The sequence below is a fragment of the Haemorhous mexicanus genome, chromosome 3 (genome assembly GCF_027477595.1).
Source record: "Haemorhous mexicanus isolate bHaeMex1 chromosome 3, bHaeMex1.pri, whole genome shotgun sequence".
Classification (NCBI taxonomy): Eukaryota; Metazoa; Chordata; class Aves; order Passeriformes; family Fringillidae; genus Haemorhous; species Haemorhous mexicanus.
The window spans coordinates 21280977-21300398 of NC_082343.1; the positions used below are offsets into that span (position 1 = coordinate 21280977).

The 19422-nt window shown below is 34.9% G+C and overlaps 1 protein-coding gene across 1 annotated transcript in view; it reads right to left on the reverse strand.

Annotated features, from left to right (window-relative positions):
* The window catches only part of SPATA17 (spermatogenesis associated 17), an 86117-nt gene that overhangs the window by 60078 nt on the left and 6617 nt on the right, over positions 1 to 19422 (reverse strand). Inside the window, exons 4-5 of the mRNA XM_059843344.1 lie at positions 14294 to 14344; positions 8515 to 8618 (exon numbers count right to left, since the gene is read on the reverse strand). Of these exons, the coding sequence (XP_059699327.1) occupies positions 8515 to 8618; positions 14294 to 14344 (155 nt within the window). The remainder of the gene's footprint in view (positions 1 to 8514; positions 8619 to 14293; positions 14345 to 19422) is intronic.

A 19422-nucleotide genomic window follows, 5' to 3' on the forward strand; every position in this document is an offset into this window, starting at 1 on the left:
ACCACACTTGCAATAACAAAAACCACTGTGTGGCTCATTTTAAAGGTCTTCACTGCTGTACTTTCTATCTCTCTGATATAAATGGGAAATGATAAAGGGAGTCTAATCTCAAAAGCTTTTCACCGGGTACAGCAGTGCCATAGAACACTTAATTTTGTTTGGCCTTCCTTAACATTCTGATATCTCTGAGCATTTTGCTGAATTGTGAGTAATGCTACCTGTTTGATAAAGAGTTATAAGGTATGGGAACAGTAACCGGCAACTTTCTAGCAGCACTCAGACACAGGATCTTACACTATGATTAAAACAAAATAGTGATGTTAGATCAAATAGGCTGTTGTGTGCCAACTAAGGAAAAAACATTCCTGCCTTTTGATTTTGATTTTGGTTTTCTTTTTGGTTTTTTGTTTTGTTTTGTTTTTTGTTTCTTCGGAGACCTCAAAAATAAGCTACATTATAGCATGCTCTGGAAAATGCATGTGTAAATTATGTACTCACTGATGTACCTACAGATAAACTCACATATGAGATGGAACACTTGGATAGCATAGAGCAAACTTAGTTATATAATTGTATATAAGGTGCTCCTACAAATAGATTAATTATTCAATTTTCTTATGTAACACCTAAATTAATGCATTTAAATTTTATGCATCTTTATTAAACTGAAAATAGCACAACAAAAAGAGCAATCACCTTATTTTAATAACAATAGAGCTGCTTAAGTGAGTTGAGTAAATGGCACAAAATATTTGTCATACTTCTAATGACCTAAACAGCTGAAGTGACTATGGCACATGAAAAATATTTATATACTTCTTCAGGAGTCTTTAGTCTTCAAGTGGTAGAGCCCTTGCCTGATAACCTCGTATAGCCTGTATATAGATGGCCTGTCATGTCTCTACAATTAGATAAACCAGAACTGCTATAATGTAATCAGTTACAACCTGAAAATTATATTTTGAAAATCAAGTTTATTAATATGTAATCTTTAGGTAATCATATTTATCCTCCTAATTTACACAATATTTATGATAGTCTACATGTCCTTGAAATAGGGAACAGGGACACTACACTATGAAAAAGTGGTCTAGCTGCTGGAGTTCATAAATTTTTGTTCAGCTTTGGATGAGTTCAAAGAATTGCCATGTAAGAAAAGCCTTACAGAGGGAATTTATCTGATTATGGCAGTAATAATTACCCAGCTGTTTATTGCAGATAGAGAAATAATTCATGTAGGCAATAGGCCGTGGTGGCAATGACACTCCGCATTTAGTAAATATGCAAACTGTTCATTTCTAATTAACCAAGCTAGAGGATGCCCTTATTAAATGTATAAACTAAAAGTGCCTTCCTGACAAGTGATGAATTGTTACATTGCACAAACTCTTGCCACAGAATTACTGGAGTGAACTTGGGGCTTAACTTCATTAAGAGATCTTGTGGGATAGTTAAATGAGGATGGACAGCATAACAAGACCTACCTGACAGTCAATGATATGTTAGAGCTTAATGAAACTGTACCTCTCTTCCCCTATTCTACTTATTTTACAGTGAAGATTCTTTTTCAGACAAAAGAGAAGACTGTGAAATCTGTCTCTATGAGACAGTTTAAAAGGCCATGATTAGTCAGTCTTTATGCACAGAAAATATTTTATGAGCTGTCAGTAATTCTAACAGACCTCTTACAAAACAAAAAATCTACAGCACCTTCAAAGCTCACAGGTACAGAACAATTGTTATCTTACAATACTGTGTTGTCACACCTGTTTTATTCATCAAAACTAATCATCTACACCACAGACTATTTGGTCCAATGAGTGCACACAGTGATCTCAGATTTCTTTCTACGTATTCAGATTAAAAAATAAAATTTCTTTGGATATAAATGAAATAAAGTTTCATGTTTAATCTGTTGATCCTAATGGTGTGTTTAGTGCTATATAAAAATACATGAGAAAATTTTGCCTTCCTGTCATTGAAGACTTCAGTCTAAGCAGCTGATTACGTTACTTACAGTGTTCATGTTTACTGCAAAATTTCAACTATTTAAAGAACTAGCTAAAAACATGGTAAAGGCTGCTTCCACTCTTTGCTCAAGAGAGACATAGACAGAATAAAGCTCATGAGGGAGGTGAGCTGAATCTATGTTGGAAATTCATCTTCTTGCGTAAACATAATGGTTCCTACCTTAACCTCACTGTGTTCAGAAAGTGTTTTCCCATGGAGTTAAAATAGGCCATTGACTGCTCTATAACTTTAGACACTTCATTTCAATTTCATTATCAACTCCAGAAGCTCATTTTTCATATCTTAGCTATCTTAACAGCATCAGGTTTTTTGGCTATGGAAGTACTCCAGGATCCTCAATAAACTGCAGTTGTAAGATTCCTAGAAATCTAGCAGTTATGCCTAAAATCCTCTGGAACAGGCATGGATGTCCTAAATTTTATGTGACCTACCAATCCAAATTAATATTTAAATATGAGAAAGCATACTTGGCACTTGTCTCTCTTTCTTAGGCTCACAGAGAAAGCTGACATGGTAAGTTTACATCCAGAAAATTCAAATTACAGGTAAGTATGTTAAAAAGCATAATGTATTTCCTCTCCATATCTTTGAATACAAGTAAAAAAAAGATGGGTTGAAGATAACGTAGTTAATTAAATATTAAGTGAAAGACAACATTACAAAAATGAGGGTTTCACTGTTGAAAGAATTCTAAGGAGCTGTCTGAAAGGTTTTGGCACTAATTGAAAATAGAATACAGAATGAATTGCTTCTGCAGTCAATGATGAGGAACACTTTAATTGAATTATAAGACAATATATACATTCTTCAAAACACTTTGACACTTGAGAAAATGGCTAGCACCTGGACTTATCATTATCAAAAATGAACTGACAGGTGGACACTGAGCGAGTTATCCTCATATTACTGTGACAAAGAACGATTTATTTCAAGCCCACTCCATGGAAAATAGCTATACCTCAAAAGTTTTAAGAAACAAAGTACTGTTAGAAAATACACCTCAGAAATGGTACAGTAATCTAGAATAAGATAGACAATCTTACTTTTTTCCATACTGCATTCTCAGGCATATTTACAGAATAGCTAAACACTGGATTAGACCACCAGCAACATGTAAGTACTCTTTCATTTCACTCTTCATTGGGGTTATAAAAAAATCAAGCTGCACAAATGATTTGTGAACACACATATTGACAAAGAAGTGATTTTTATCTCTTTGTATTATCTATTTCCCTGATGTGTCTTGAAGACCTGGAGGTTTTGTCCTGGTTCAGGGCAAATTTGGGAGAGAACCCCCAAAGGGCCCCTCTAGGAAATCAGATTCTACCACCCCTCCCCCAACCAGTCCAGGAGAAAATACTTCCTTGGAAAAAAGTGGAAAAAAACTGTTTATTAAACAAGAAAACTTAATATTAAACAATAAAACCCCTTGCTACTCCAAAGGAGATGACAAACACAGAAAGTCCCCTCCCCAGATTCCAGTTCAGCTCACTCAGTCCCTTATCACTCCCTCCGGCGCTGGAAATGCTGTGGCCCAGGCCCAGCCCAGCCCACCGAGGCGAGCTGCTGGTGCTCTTATGGTTGTTCAGTCCAGAGCAGGTGTGAACAGGTCCAGAGAAAGGGGAAAAAGGAAAAAAAAGCACAGTCCAGGGAACTTCTTTGCCTCAGCTAGCTAAACTAACTAAAAAGCAAGAAAAAAAAGAGAGCCCTGTCCCGCTGTCTGTTCATCCGCAGAACCACGCAGTCCAGAAGCAGGAATGTGTAGGAGTGAGTTCAGTGTCTGAAAACAAACTGCGCGCCTCCTCTCCCCCCCTCAATCTTTGAAGCAAGTCTTAAAGGTGCAAAACTTACTATTCAGCATAAACGGAATGAGACGATTGGGGATAAAAGCATCATATAGTCATCCTAGGACAGGTTTTAATGATGGTTGTGAAACTAAATCTGCTGATAGAACAGCTAGTCAAACTTGGATCAAAGCCATACTCTGCAAGGCCACTCACTACTAATGCCAACGATGGAAAGAATTTTGTGTTGATCCTGCAAGTGTGTGAAATTCCTGGTTTATAAACTCAACAATCTTTACGAAAACTGTGATGCTTATTAAAGGTAGACTGAGGCTTTAGTTTGCTATCTTTAAATCAGTGCTTTTTCAGTAGCCAAGAAAGCTGAACTACTTGCCTTGATTACATAAAAACCTCAATGCCAGTACTTTGCCACTGTTTTGTTAGTTTTCTGATACTGCTTTTTTTACCCAGTTCTGTGCCTAGGGAAAAATTTAAGTGGGACCATTCATCAGTAAATGGAACAATGCATCCCAAAATCTTATCTCTACTTGCACACCTGACATGTAGCAAAGTTCCTGTACTATAGTTTTTAAAGGCCAGTGTGTAGATAACCTCAGGCAAAGAACTTCAAGTTAATCACACAGTTGGGTGACTGACATCATCCATAAATTCTTCAGCTATAATGGCACCAGCATGCTAATTTATGTGAACTGATGTCCATTTGCTTATCATGGACTGGAAACTGTTTCACATAAAACAAAATTCTAATGCATCATACGGAGTTATAACCTGTGCTAATTGCTTCTGGCATAATTCCCCCTGTAACCATTCAGCCAGCTCTTGGAGTTGGCAAATGCAGCTTTAAGAGTGTTTCAAAAGAAAGTATTTTTCCTTAAAATTAAATACACTAACTTCACTGAGAAGTAATGAAATTTACTTTCATGCATATATTTATAAATTAAACCATCCAACTAATCTCTATTGAGATAGAATACATTGTATATTGGTGCTTAAATAAAAATGGTTGCTACAGATGAGGATTTATTAATAAAATCTAAATAACATAATATAGTAAAATAAATATTTAAGAAAAAGGTTCTTACTTGCTTCATTAAGAACTTCCTATATATTTTAGGCAAAAGAGAACTCAGGACTAATGAAACCATTCCATCACTGAAGCTAGACTGTAAAAACGTTAAGAGTCTGAGTATGTCCTTATGTAGACAGAGTTCAGGGTTCAAATTTGTTCCTTTTCATCTCTGAAGGGATTCTTTCAAGCACTTCTCAACATTACTCCTAGGGACTCTACTGGGGACACCAGCACCCATCAGACCTAGTGGTTCTGTAGCAGTGGGAAGTAAAAAGGAATGCTGGAGGAATTTAGCCAGTCTGGGAGCTAAAGCCGAGCATTACCTTCAGTTTGTACAAAGGCAGTGCCTTAAGTCTGTTAAGTCTAACAGTGCCATAACCAGTCTGTTAAGTGAGTAGAAACTCACACATAATATGACTATTATTTTTTAATTATATTTTAGTTCAATTTCTGTTAAATCAATTTCTGTTAAACTTAATTACATTCCTCTATGGCTTTAAACTGGGGCAGCTTCTATTAAGTTTACTTTCTCCTGGGGTTTTCACACTAAAGGCAAATGATAAAGGTCTGGCTACTAAATGAGGGCAGCTATTAAATAAGGAGACAGTTTGTATTAAAGCTGGATGGTAAAGATGTGGCTACTGTTTGAAAAAACCACTTAGTAAAACAAGTGTCCTTTATTTAAAAAAAAAAAATATATAAAGAAGGAATGAGAAGGAAACAAACTTTGGTCAATAACTCTTTTACAATATTCTTACAAGAAACTTAACAGAATGTCCATAATTTCATGAGAACTTCCTCTTGAGTTTCTCTTAGAAATGAGTGAGGGATGATTTGATACAGGCTCCTCCTTAATGAAAGAGGAGAAAATTAGGTACAAATCCTGTCTCTGGAGGCTAAAAGATGGAAGGACTAGCAATGTTATTTTAAATAGGTGTTGACAAATAAAAATTCTGCCAATATTACTTAGAATAGGTAGAACAGAGAACTGTACAGCGTAGTTCAACTCAGAATTACATTATAATTCTAGAAAGAACAAATTGTAAACAAATTTTTGAAATTAAAAATATCTTCTGCTTTCTTTGTGTGGGAGGCAGGGGCCAGTTTCACGTATTCATGTGCATTATGTCATGTTCCACGTTGTGCTGCTTCATGGAGTTCTAGAGATACGAAACACTCAAAGGCAATCTAATCTGAGTGCACAAGTGTGTCAGTCTCTCTGTCCATCAAAAAGTAAATTTCCATAATATTGATGTTTTAATAAAACCCAGCCATTTCATAAATGCATTCCTTCTACTTCTGACAATTCCTTGAGTTTTTTACAGTGCACAGTTGCAATAATTTTTATATACAAAAATGTTTATGAACAGTGAGTTTATACTTGTCCCGAGCCAATGTGACGGCTAATAAAAATATAAGGAGAATCTTTCCTCCACCTGGCTCAATATTCCATATAAGAAAGACAGTGGGACACCTTGGGGCCAAAGTAGTTGGCAGCAACTTAGCCCAATGACAGGAAAAATCTGTTTGGCTAAGGGCCTACACCTAATCCTCACTAAACATCTGTTAGATTTCATGAGAAGAATGTTGAAGGTGGTATACATATTAGTTTTCAAATGTACCCCAGGTAAGGGATTACTGCAGTGATTCTTGATTGCACTTGGCAACTCACGCATTTTAAAAATTGAAACAATAATAAGATCCATTTGTCCAAATTAGCTCAAAAATTAATTTTTCACTTTTTTAAACTGAAAATATGGAATTTTTTTTTTCACCTGAAAGACATGTATTTCTGTGAACTCTGGAATATAGGACTCAAATTAGCAAAATATCAATATATCAGTTGCCAGATAAGAGCTCACACAGACCAGCTTTGACACATTTTGATTTACCTAAAGTCATACTGCTCTTCTTACCTGTTAAAGAGCACAAAAGTATTTATTGGTTAAAATATCTATGCAGTGTGTAGGATTTATGTTTTTCAATGGTTTTTAATCTAAACTAAATACTAGGGAATTTGATCAACATGTCAAAGAAATGAAAACCAAATATTTTTGTAGTCTTCCAAAGTAAGGTATACCCAGAGGAGATCTATAGTGGGTGTAAGGAAATAAAACACAAAGCTCCAACCAATCCATGCTCACAGTGAAGCAAGAATACCACTTGCTATCTTGTTTTGTTGGCACACATCAAAGGTCGATCTAAGCAACAAGTTATGAGCCGTGGTCTAGGTTTAGGCAGGGAATGGAGAAGAGTGATAGAACGATTATGAACAGAGAAGCAGGTTCTGTTTTTGCAGTTCATCCAGTGATATAGATTTTAAACAAGAGAAGTCATGGCTTCACTTATTTTCCAAGATTTAGTCAAGCCTTCCTAGGATTCTACCTTTTCAAGAAGAGAGAATATTTCAAGGATTTCAGATCAAGACACCATCGAAGCTGTTTAAGAATGTTTAATTCTGGCTTTGTTGAGTTGTGACCTTTCTGCACAGAGTACACTTAAATGAATAATAATGAGAGATCAGAGGTAGGTGACTATCAGTGTGGTTCATTATAGGTAACAATGTAATGCACAAGAAATAATGTTATGAAAAAGAGGATGCAGCACCAGCTGTACTGTGGAAGAATAATACGATTAATCAGCATAAAAGAAGCTGGATAATCCTGGGTTTTTTCATACATAACTTGCATATGCTGCTTTATATAACAGTCTTTGCCATGTGATTTAGACAAGATTTCTAGAAATACTGGTTTACTAGACTCCATTATATTTCTGTGCTTGAGAAAGTAAAGATCTGTCTCAGATGTTCTGAATAGCAAACACTGCATGGATTTTGTCCAACAGCTTTCATTTACACTGAGAGAGTAATGATCATGGTCACCCAGAATTTCGTCTGTTTGTTTCCACTGTTATCTGAGTAATGGTCGTGGATCAGGATATCAAATCCACTAGAGGGAAATAATTACCTCTATTTTAAAAAGGTTTCAGCTTAAGTACAGGGAAAGACAACAGATGTATAGGAGAAATAGAGTAAGAAGATAGAGCAAGAAAAGTTCTTGATGGAAATCTGACAGGCTATTGGTTCTCTTCTGTAACTATGAAAAGGATCTGCTTTACTGTATCCACACCAGTATCTTTCCCAATTAATATTCATAGTATGGCTCATGCATGAAACTTAAACCCAAATTTGCCCTTGCATTCATTGTCAATAATCCATATTCAAAACAAATTATAAAAAGAAAATTTTGGTTAGGTTGTGAATATTGGGGAATAACAATCTAGTTCAACAAACCCTATTTAAGGCATAATAACCTACAAATTTTGGTCATAGATGAAGAGCCAAATCCATTTTTCTTAAACTAGTACAAACCCAGAGCACACCTAATGAATTCAAAGAAATTATTCTGAATTTATAACAGTGTAAATGAGAACAGAATGTGGTACGACATGAATAGGCATAGGATGAAGAGAATGATAACGGCTAGATATATGTGGTTGATAATGGAGGGGAATCTACACTCAAAAAAAGAGTTTAATTAGTGCCACAAACTTTCTACAAATAAAAGAAGAGCAAATGAATGCTTTACCACATGGAGCTTTTATCTTTACCTGACAATCTCGTTTTTTGCAGAAACACCTTGCAGGTATTTCTTCAGAGCATAAAAATTATGGATATTCTTCCGAACGTAATAGCCTCGCCAAGTTTTCTGGATCTGGAGGAAATAAATACTTGCTTAGTATATTTCAAATCAAAAGTTTGCATGCATATCAGATATATGTACTAGATCCCAAGCATCTCTTTCCTTAAAAGTGATAGCAAGTAGAAGCACTGAGAAGTTTCAATGAAGAAATTAGTGTAGGTTGTAACATACTGTAGCACTGAGTGACTCCTTCACCAACATGTACGGCTACACTTTCACCTTTGTGCTCTGCAAAGGTCTAAACTGAATAAAAGCCTTCCCAGGACTCAATGAATCAGACTTTCTGGAAAGTTCATTTATAAATTGCATTTCTTTCATCTCCAATGTAAAATGATTCATGTCTATTCGTTCCACATTAGTTTCATTCTTGAAAAGAAATACTATTCTCTTGCATAGCAGAAAAAGCCTAACCTAGAGAAAGCCTAACCTAAGAAAAGCTCTTATCTGTAGCTAGTTATAAAGTTGTATTATGAATAGAAATTAGGTAGCATCCTCCAACAAAAAGGGTTAATATTTTGGTGCACTTTGAAAAGCATCATTTGAAAAAAAAAAAAAAAGAAGAGAGAAAGAAAAAAATAAAAGAGGAGGAAAATAAATACTTAGTCTACCCAACTTTTCCCAAGAACTAATTTCAACAAATGTGTTTAAACCTTCTGATACTTGAAAATTCTAATAATGATGTTTCTGAAATCATTACCAGTTTACCAGCTATCTGCTTTTTGGCATGGCAAAGTGAGCATTAAGAATGGACAATCAAGCATTGGAATGGGCTGCCCAGGGAGGTGGTGGAGCCACCATCCCTGAAAGAGTTTGAGAAACAAATGAACATGGCACTTAGTGCCATAGTCTAGTTGACAAGGTGGTGATCAGTCAAAGGTTGGACTCAATGACTTTAGAGGCCTTTCACAACCTAAATGATTCTGTTATCCTGTAATTAGGTAAAAAGCTAGCAGGACTGCCATTTGGTGAATTATATTTATCCCTATGCCACGACATGTAGAGCTGAAAGATGTAACTTGGTCTATTCAGTCATGCTGAGGGCTGCTCTTGCTCCTGATACTCCTTGTCATAAGAGGTCAGTGTACTCTGGATGTCTACATCTGAAAAACAGAATAACCACATTTCCTCTCTTCTCAGGGTCTAGCTCCTCCATATTTAAATCCTTCCATCCTTGAACTTATTATTCATTTTTCTGAAAATATTCTTTACTTCCTTCATTGCATTTTGTCTCCTTTTTTCTCGGTATTTTTCTACTTTAACATCCTAGTTTCTATCTTCTTGTTTGCAGTAGCTTCCTTTGCTACAACATACATCTCTTTGACTTTTATAGCTTTGAAATCTTAAAAGACATAACAGGTGAAAGGCAGAATCTACTTCTAAAAAGCAAGAAGTTGGGAGGTTTTACTATCCAGAAGCAAGTATCATCTGTATCCCCTTATCTAAATGCATAGAAAAGTAAAATGTTGCAATGTACTAAGAGCTCTCCTTTTCCTGTGGGCCCCTAGGTACCAGACTTACCAAGAACTTATACACTTCAGTGTATCTATAAGGAAGATTTTTTTTTTCTTTACACCAACTTTTCTCTTTCCAAGGGATGATTTTTTAAGTGGAGTGAAACCCATGTTTGTGCTATTTGGCTTTTTTTCTCAGCCTACCTCTTTCTAAATAAGCACCTTTTTAAAAAAAAATAAAAGGGGAAGGAAAAGAATGTCATGGCTTTTGTGTTTGATTCAGCAAGAAGCCAAATTAAAAAAAGCTGCCAATTGCCCAGATTATCAGTAACCATTTCACTCAGTAATTTCAGAATCTTTATCATCAAGTCTTGGGAGTGCTCTTCAGTAACAGGCAAAACTCTCTCTCTCCTACCAGTTCCAGCGCAGTCCAATTCTGTACCACTGTGACAACTGACAAAACTATGCAATTTTTCCACCTCCACTTTTACTGGAGCCATCTAAAATGATGCTAACTAAGGCAGGGCTGAATATTTCATATTTTGGCATTTTGCATTCACAAACCCCCAAACACTCTTCTTCAAAGTAAAAACCAACATTTGGCCTCAACTGATGGCACCTTGGGGTACAGTTATAATTATCCTTTTATGTGAAATTTAACAAGAGAATAAGAATCACAGAAAAGCTTTCAGTAATTCTTTGAGGCATGTGTTAGTTATTAAGAATAACAAGATATTAACTTCCAGTGTTGAAATGTTCTTCTATTTCCCCTTTGTGCATCAGCATGGATTTTCCTCTCTTCCCAAATAAGACTTGAAATGAATTTCAAAAGTTGAATTTTTTTTTTTACATACATGTTGTTATTTGTTTGTCATTGAATTTGTTTGCTTTTTTGGGTGTTTTTTTTTTGTTGTTGTTGTTGTTGCTGTTGTTTTGTTTCTGGGCTTTTCTGGGTTTTTTGGTTTTGGGGGGTTTTTTTGGTTTGTTTTGGTTTTGGGTTTTTATGGTTTTGGTTTTTGGAGCTTTTTTGGGGTTTTTTTTAAGTGAAAAGTGTTTGGACCTCTACATATTGTTATAATATAAACAGATAAGAGTTCTGGAAGCAAGAAAATTTCTAGACATGCTGCTTTGCACTATGTGATGGTAAATTTCATATTCGTTGCAACACTACCTTCTCATACACAAGCTTATTGGGTTAAAAAGGAATAGAGAAAGAGCAGAGAATGAGAATGCCTTCAGAGATCTGGGATTAAGCAAAATCCTTTGCATGTGAATAAGGATCTTAGCTTTATTTTCCTGTTTGGTTTCAAAATTTCTCAACAAGAGCAACTTGGCTCCCATATAGCCACGTGCTCATTAATGCAGGATTATGGTCCCTTTGAAACTCTTTCTGACAGTCTTCACCTCACAGTTATAAATGCAGAACTGGATATTTCTGGGTTAAAGGATCAAAACTCAAACTGAAAGACAAAAGGCTCAAATAGTATAAAGCTATAATTACCTCCAATGGGCTCAGTGTACCAGTTAAATGCTGCACTCTACCTTTATTTACACCACTTTCTGTTTAGAATGAACTCACTGATTTCAACTGAATGAAACCTAAGTAAGAAAAACTGCATTGTGTCTCAGATTATTTATTCTATGCCTGATTTCTGTTTCTCTAATACCATATGTCCGTGATCCCAAAACTGAAGATTAATCTTTTTAGGAAAGACCATTTTTAAAAAAGCTTCTGATGATGCTCATATTTTCAATAAGAAAGTTCTAAATGTTTGCTTTCATAAAAAAGTAAAATGTTATGACTGCATTTCTTTTTAATTCCAAGGTGAACATTTTAAAAATTCTTGAAAAAGAACAGACAAGTGTGTGTATGCCCTTCAAAGTAATTAGCAAGTTTCTACAGTGATTGGTACAAAACAATTATTGTCATTGATCAGCACTGAACAGATAATTTTAAACAAAGTCATTGTGTGCTCAGCAGATTACAGCTTGTTAACGGGCAAGTTCTAAATGACCTCTTAAGCTAGTCAAATCAATGATGCATATTCCTCATTAAGTAACATCAAAATGTAAGTGGTCTTATAAATAATGTTTATTTTAAGCACTAAAACAAATGGCAAAACCTTGATATATCAAAAGCCATCTGCTCGTGGAATTTTTTTTTTGCCATAGGATTACTTTTGTTGCTGAAAATTTACAGGAACATTAAGTCTTTTAAGAGAGACAATCATATATTGCCTCAAAACTGAAACTGATTTAAACACGATCTCAGATTTAATTTTAAGAGGTTAAACTGATAGCTCTGATTACAACCAAATGCAATCCAGAAGGACAAGATATGTAGTCTGGCTTCATAACTATGAGCATGTGTATGCCCTCGATACTTCAAATGCCAAAATTGAAACTGCCTTTTTAAAGAGTGACTACAAACTGAAATAAGTAGTTAATGATACCATGAGACAAAACAAAGTGGTTAAATAGAAAAACATACACAGTTATTGTTATATTTTTAGAACACTGAGTTATATTAATCATGAATCAAGCTCATGATGAATGAATATAAGGAACTGTTGGCTTAGGAAGCCTGAAGTTTGAGCACACATGATCTGTGCAGAAATGCAACAGGCCTGACTTGCTATTGGACCTTGGTTAGCTCTTCAAGAAACACTGGACAGAAAAAACCACAAAAGCATTCAGTGTTTGTAGAATTTAAAGTCTCCTCTGCAGATATGGCTGCACAAGATTTAGACAGAGGAGAATCAGATTCTGACATTTGCAACTAAATAAAGATCTGTTCTATTGTTTTCTACTGATTTAAATTTCCATTAAAGAAAAGGACATGACTGAAAAAATGGTACTTTGAAGATTTATATCACCTAATGATTCAACATTATATTTCCATTACAAATGAATGGGAACACATTCAATTACTTTTAAAAATGAAAGACCAAATGCATAACTCCATTTGACTAGAATACATAATTACCTCTGAAATTTGGTCTTCAAATATCTTCTGGAAGCACAGAGGCAACTTTTAAGAGCTGGCTTACATTTTATGTTTTCTCACTGATCTCAGCTGCATGAGTAAATAGAATTTATCCACTGCGGAATACTTTCAAACTAGCTAAGTAAGGAATGAACTATAACAACAACAAAAAGGTACATTTGTGAGGTATTAAACTACTGTTAAACACCTTCAGCTCTTTAACATGCACCAAATGTAAGATTCTACTTTGTGCCTTTGAGAGAACTAGAACTAAGCAAATCACATGATAAGTACAGGTCTTGACTCTGAGTCATTCCAGACTCAGAGAGGCCACAAAATTAAAATCCATTCTGAGAATCTTCTTACTCTACACGAGTTTCCCTGCATTAATCCCTGGGTTAATCTCCATTGTCACCATATTCCTACATTTGGTAGAATTCAAAAGGTAAGGTGCCTGGCTTAAAAAGATACAGGCTTCTAAAGTAAAGCAGTTTTATATCACAAAATGAAAGAAATAAACAACATAAAAGACTTAATCACAAAAATTATTTTATGTTTTCCCCTAATTTGTTTTGCATATTTGGTCAAGTGCAGTTTCAAAATTCAGGAAAAAAGAGCTAGTTTCTAGTTAAATATGTTTTCCAGTTTCACCCACAACAAACTTCATTTGCTGTAGATTCGTTGAAGTTCATGGTCTGTTTATACACTTCTTCATCTAGCAAAATTCACTCTTAATAGCATCAATGAGATCAGTTCAGTTCCACCTCTGTGTTTTACCAATGAAATTGTCCTGTGTTCTCTAACTCTTGAGATCCAATACAGCAAATGCCAAAAGGAAGAGAGAACAGCCACACTAACAAGAGAAAAAGCACAGCCACATCAACAAGCTTAAAAGCCCTTTAGTTTGTCAGAATTGCAAATATATGACTACTTTTGCAGAACAAATGTTCTTACATTTGTAAGAACACTGGCAGATAGAATGTTTGGGGGGTTTATCAGTATAATACATTATAAGGTGCTATGGACATTTAAATGGGGCAAGACACAATCAGGTACCTCAAATTCAGCTACAGTTTTAAATACAACCCTGACTACTCAGTGAAACTTTAATTTTTAACTATGTACTATTTCCTGCTGTTGCCATCAGCATATCAATCAAGTGTATATTATTCTGCTTTGCTCATTTTATTAAAAGCAAATTCGGAGCACAATTGACTTTTCATTTGTTTAACAAGTGAAGAAATATTTACCCTGACAGCCATTTCATTGTAGAATTTCTGCTTCTTAATAAAATATGCTCTCTGTGAATAAAAAAAAAAAAGATGGCACATATTTCAGTTACACAAAGACAGTCCTGCTATTTTTACATATAAAAGATAAGAATCTTTATACATAATACATAATAAGAGTTCTAGGCTAAGAGAGAATAAAATCAAACTTTGTATTGAAGAGATAGGCTTCCTAATACATAATGCAGGCTTAACCAGAAAAATCTATGGTAGTCAAACTAGGAGCTAATGGAGATATATGATCATAAAATGCTCTCCGCTGAGTTTGATAATCAATGGTGCTCTACTGAGAGTAGAATAACAAAGCAGAAATATTCACAAGTGCTGGTGACATGTAGTATTGTATGATTTATTCACTGGGGTTCTTTTAGCCAAAACTCACAGAAACATAAAAGGAATTCATATTTCAAGATGTCTGGTTTAATGAAAAATTCAGAGAAATGCTGTCTTCAGTCGAAATCGTTCAAGGATACGGATGCAGTGATGGAGCAAAATTGTGCCTTCCAACCATCTGTACTAAATGTTATGTACTTAGCTGCCTCCCGAGTAATCGTTGGGAATTTTGTTTCATTTAATATGCATTTTAGCATCATAAAATCATAAATACAATGATACTATGTTACAGTGAATCCCCTGATATAAAAAACATTTCCTGAAGTCCTGGTTTCCTTCCAATAAAGTAGGATTCCTCTTATAGTGAACGAATCCCCTATTATACTAAGCAATCACTTGGCAGCATAGGTTATTTTAATGGATACATCACTTTAAACTAAGCTTTCACATCTGTTCCGCCCTCTAATTACAAATGCAAAATGAACATAATTCACAATTGTATCATAAAAAGTAAAATATAAGTACTTTGAATGCAAGAGTATGTCCTTTATTTAGCACAACATGCAGCTTTTATGTGTTTCTCATGTTTTAGACACAAATCAAAGGCAAAAGTGCTTTCCCCTGATATAGTGATTTTCTCCCCCATGGCAAACAGGAATTCACTATAAAAGGGTTTCACTGTAATTAGTGTTATTTGAATTGCCTAGTCTGATCCAAAGCAAATTGTCTGTGGAGAGCAGCAGGACTGGATTATTTATCAACAGTCTGGGCAATTAAGAAACAGTTGGCTGCAATATGTTATTTACAAATGAACACAATGATGCTACTTCATTTTAAATTCTCTTTCTTCATTACATTAAGCAAGGCATAATTCCTGCAGTTTAATTAAGGTGCATTTTAAATGCTCACTTTAATATCATACCAATCTACTAATAATGGAAACAGTACAAAAGATATTTCTTATATGAAATAAAATTGCAGAATTGTTAAAGTTCAAAGAAGTTTCACGCGTATGTGTGCAGGTGCATACATACACGTAGATATACACATATATACATATATATATATATACACACCTTTTTTTTTTTAAGGAAAAATATACCCCAAATTTACAAATTAGAATAAATAAAGGACTGTCTCTCTCCCCTTTATTCCCCATATTTACTGAGTGATACTTACTGTAGATAGCTAATAATGGACTGAAATAATAGTTGCTTGACTTAGGTATATCCCTAAACTGCTTGATTAAATTGATACAATTTCGGGTTGCAGCTCATCTTTTCTTTCTTTGGAAGGGAACATAAGAGTTACCACACCACCAAATAGATAAAATATGCTTTGATTGATAAAACATGTTTTAAAATGTTCCTAAGTTTAAAAACATTCATCAGATTTCTGTCCATCAGTGATTAAACTAAACAATTTTACACCTTTTTGTTTATTCTTCTCATATTTGAAAGCTGTGAGCACTTAGGTCTGAATGCATCCCATTTCACTGAGGAACATAATAAATTGGACACCTTACATCATTAATGCTCTTTATATCATCCATACTGAGAGACAATGTGGGACCACTTTGAGCTTGGCCAAGTATTGAAGAACTCTGTCCACTATTTACAAAATCAGTCAATGGAAACTAAGGTCTATCTTGCACACCCCACTAAGGTGTGAGGAATCCAGGCCTTACCCTACCACCACTTAAGAGGGTCACCCAAAACAAGAAGGAAGTTACACATTCCTGCTTTTACTCAACTCTTGCTCTAAATCACAAGTCTCTGCAATGCAGAACTGCTCATGCAACGGTCCTTCAACTTTATTCTTGCACCAAAAGCCAAAAGCTGTGTCAACATTAAGCTTCTTTTGGAAATGTATTTGCCCTCTGTTTTCTAATCCTGATTTGAAAATGTTGGAGAAGGTGTTCATTGCTATTCACAAAAAACATGTGTCATAATTTAGTGTCATAATTTAGAGCTTCAACCCAAGTCTACATTTATGTGCTCTCCTAATAAGCAAAAGATTCTTTCCAGAACTGGGACCGATTTGTCCAGAAGACACTTTTCTTATATTTAAGTGTAATTACATGCAGTTCAGCACATGCCCAAATGGATTGGCCCTCATTTTTCACTAAGTGCCAATTCAAATACGACACTGCCAGGTTGGATCTCTGGAAAGAATTACTTTCCCGTCTCATCCATGTGCCACCTCTACTTCTGAGGCAGGATGTCTTTGTCTTTGTCATGAATTCTGACATTAATATACAGGCCTTCCTACCAGCTTACCTTAAGTGTAGGTTTTCAAAACATATTTGAAGCCCTGAATATACTTTACTTGTATACTTGCTCATTTTGCATTTAAAAACATGCTTGATTATCTACGAATGAGCTCTGTCTGGTGTCTTCTTTTGCTTTAAAGAGTTAATACAAAATGACAATTTCAAAGAATTTGAAGAACCAGGGATCTGACTGAGTTTGCGAGTGAGATTGAGGTTGAGAGAAGGAAGAAACACATGGTCTAAATTGCAATGTGGTCATGGTGTATTTTGGGGAGTTTTGTAGAGCAAATAGGTACTTGCCTGATTCCTATTGGACTGGAATTATTTAAAACTGGCTGTTGACTTGAAGCTAAATCACTTAGGATGGTGCCAAACTATATAACCTAAAATACTCACTTTTCTCAACTGCATCTCTTTTCAAAGTAAACTGAAAATATGGCCATCATGCATACCAGCCTCATATAATAATGAAATGTTACAATTCCCCTTGCTTTAGCAAATGATTCCTTGGCTTTGAGAAAATAGTAATAAAGAAACAATCATGCATAGTTTGTTTCATGTTCTGGTGTTTGCCTGGTTCTAAAATTCATACCTTCCTGCAGGTCATGCAAACTTTCAGAATCCAACACAATCAATGTAACCAAGTTATTAAGAAAACTGTAGGAGAGCAGTCCTTAATTTTAGCTTGAGATTAATTAGGAAACAAAGCTTTATATGAAATTGTTTATATTTAGAATAGAAAGGCACATAACTTTAATCATATAAATGCCATCAATAGTCGCAAGCTTTTTTTAGGTTTTTTTACCAAATATATCTCTTAACAATGAAAGGAAGAGGCACTAGAGGAGAAGCAAATGAAATACTAGTGGTGATGCACATATGGACAGCCAATCTGATGAGCCTCTGCCTTTGTTATTTTCCGCACCAGTACCATTCACATTTCACAATTTTGAATATAATCATTAAAATGATTTATTATCAAGCAATCATGGGTATTTTGTGCATATGCTTTGCCTTGTTTGCTGGCAGCAGATACCAATCCAATCATTATCAGCAGACAAATTTTAAAGTGACCAGTGTATTTAAGGAACTATCATGCCAAATGCAACATTGTCTTTCATAGTCAGGAGTCATTACAACAGCTTCTAGCAAGAGTTCAGTGCAAATATTGCCTGATCCTTTAACTTGAAAGTTATGTTAAGCTGCTGAGATTTTGCTTTTTACATATTCCAAGTTCAGCCGTTAATTGAGTAAAGATAGTAAAACAACAAATATAAGGTATTAACTCACACTTTATAATTAAGTCCACCCCAAAACACACTGAATATAGCAGTCCAAAGGGAGTAGAATGTGCCTTTTTATCTCATACTTGTGTGGTACTCAGGTTGGCTTCCAATCAAGCTGTTCTATTTAGTCTTCTCCAATCAAAGTGATGGCAGAAACAACACGTAGTGTTTGAGGGGAAAAGATAATTTCCTGTGCTGATTGCTGTAAAATTTGTAAGCTTTCTAATGAGATTCTCGTCCTCTAGAGCCCTGGCTAGCACTGGATAAGTACTGAAATCCAGAAACTGGATGAATTCATCTGATTTAGAATTCACGTTGATTTAGAATGTGAGTATTAAGCTGCAGAATTTTTTGTCCTACATTGTTCCATGGTCTTCAGATTTGGCAAGAATTTCAGTTATGTCTGTTTGAAGACCTAAATAATCAAAAGACTTTATTGAATTAAGACTTATTTTTACTTTTCAGAATTATATTCAAGAAGAGAAAGCTGAGGAGAGCTTTATGATAGCTCTTTCAGGTCTGTGATTACAGGCAATCTGTTTGATCACGCTGATTTCTTCCTTCCCTAGCCCAGTGACTGCACAGATCCTTTCTTTTCATTAATTTTAATATAGATTATCATGCCTCTCTTCTACAGAAGCTTTCCTAGATTAAACAAACCTTCCTTATACTCAGGAATAATATTCAGCTGAAATCCTACTTTTTTTTCAAAACAGAACCCAATGCAACCATGCAGCTATCTGCTCTGTATTCAAGAATTACTTTTAGAAGATGAGTGAAAACCACAGACTGAAAGGATGGCTCATCATTTATTAGTTAAGCCAGTTAGTAAGTGGGAAGAGAGAAAATCTTTACATAGATTTTTGATAGACTTCGGGAAAAAATAAATGTTCTTTCAGGTACACGAGTCCTGATACTTGGAAACATAGTTTAGTAGGGAGTATGAATTTTGGTTAGTAATACATGGTTTATTTTAGCTCTTTTTTTACTTTTTTAATCATCTGTTTTGACTTAAAAGCAGTAATTTAACAAAATTAAACAGAATAAATGACTAACAAGTTTAACAGTATTGTAAAACACTAACATAAATTGATAAATTAATGAAGTAATTCACATATTGTATGTTAAATTATTTTCTTCTTAGTCCCCTAAAGCTGATAGCAGAGGTTTTAGCTTGTGTGCTATCACACACATTCGCT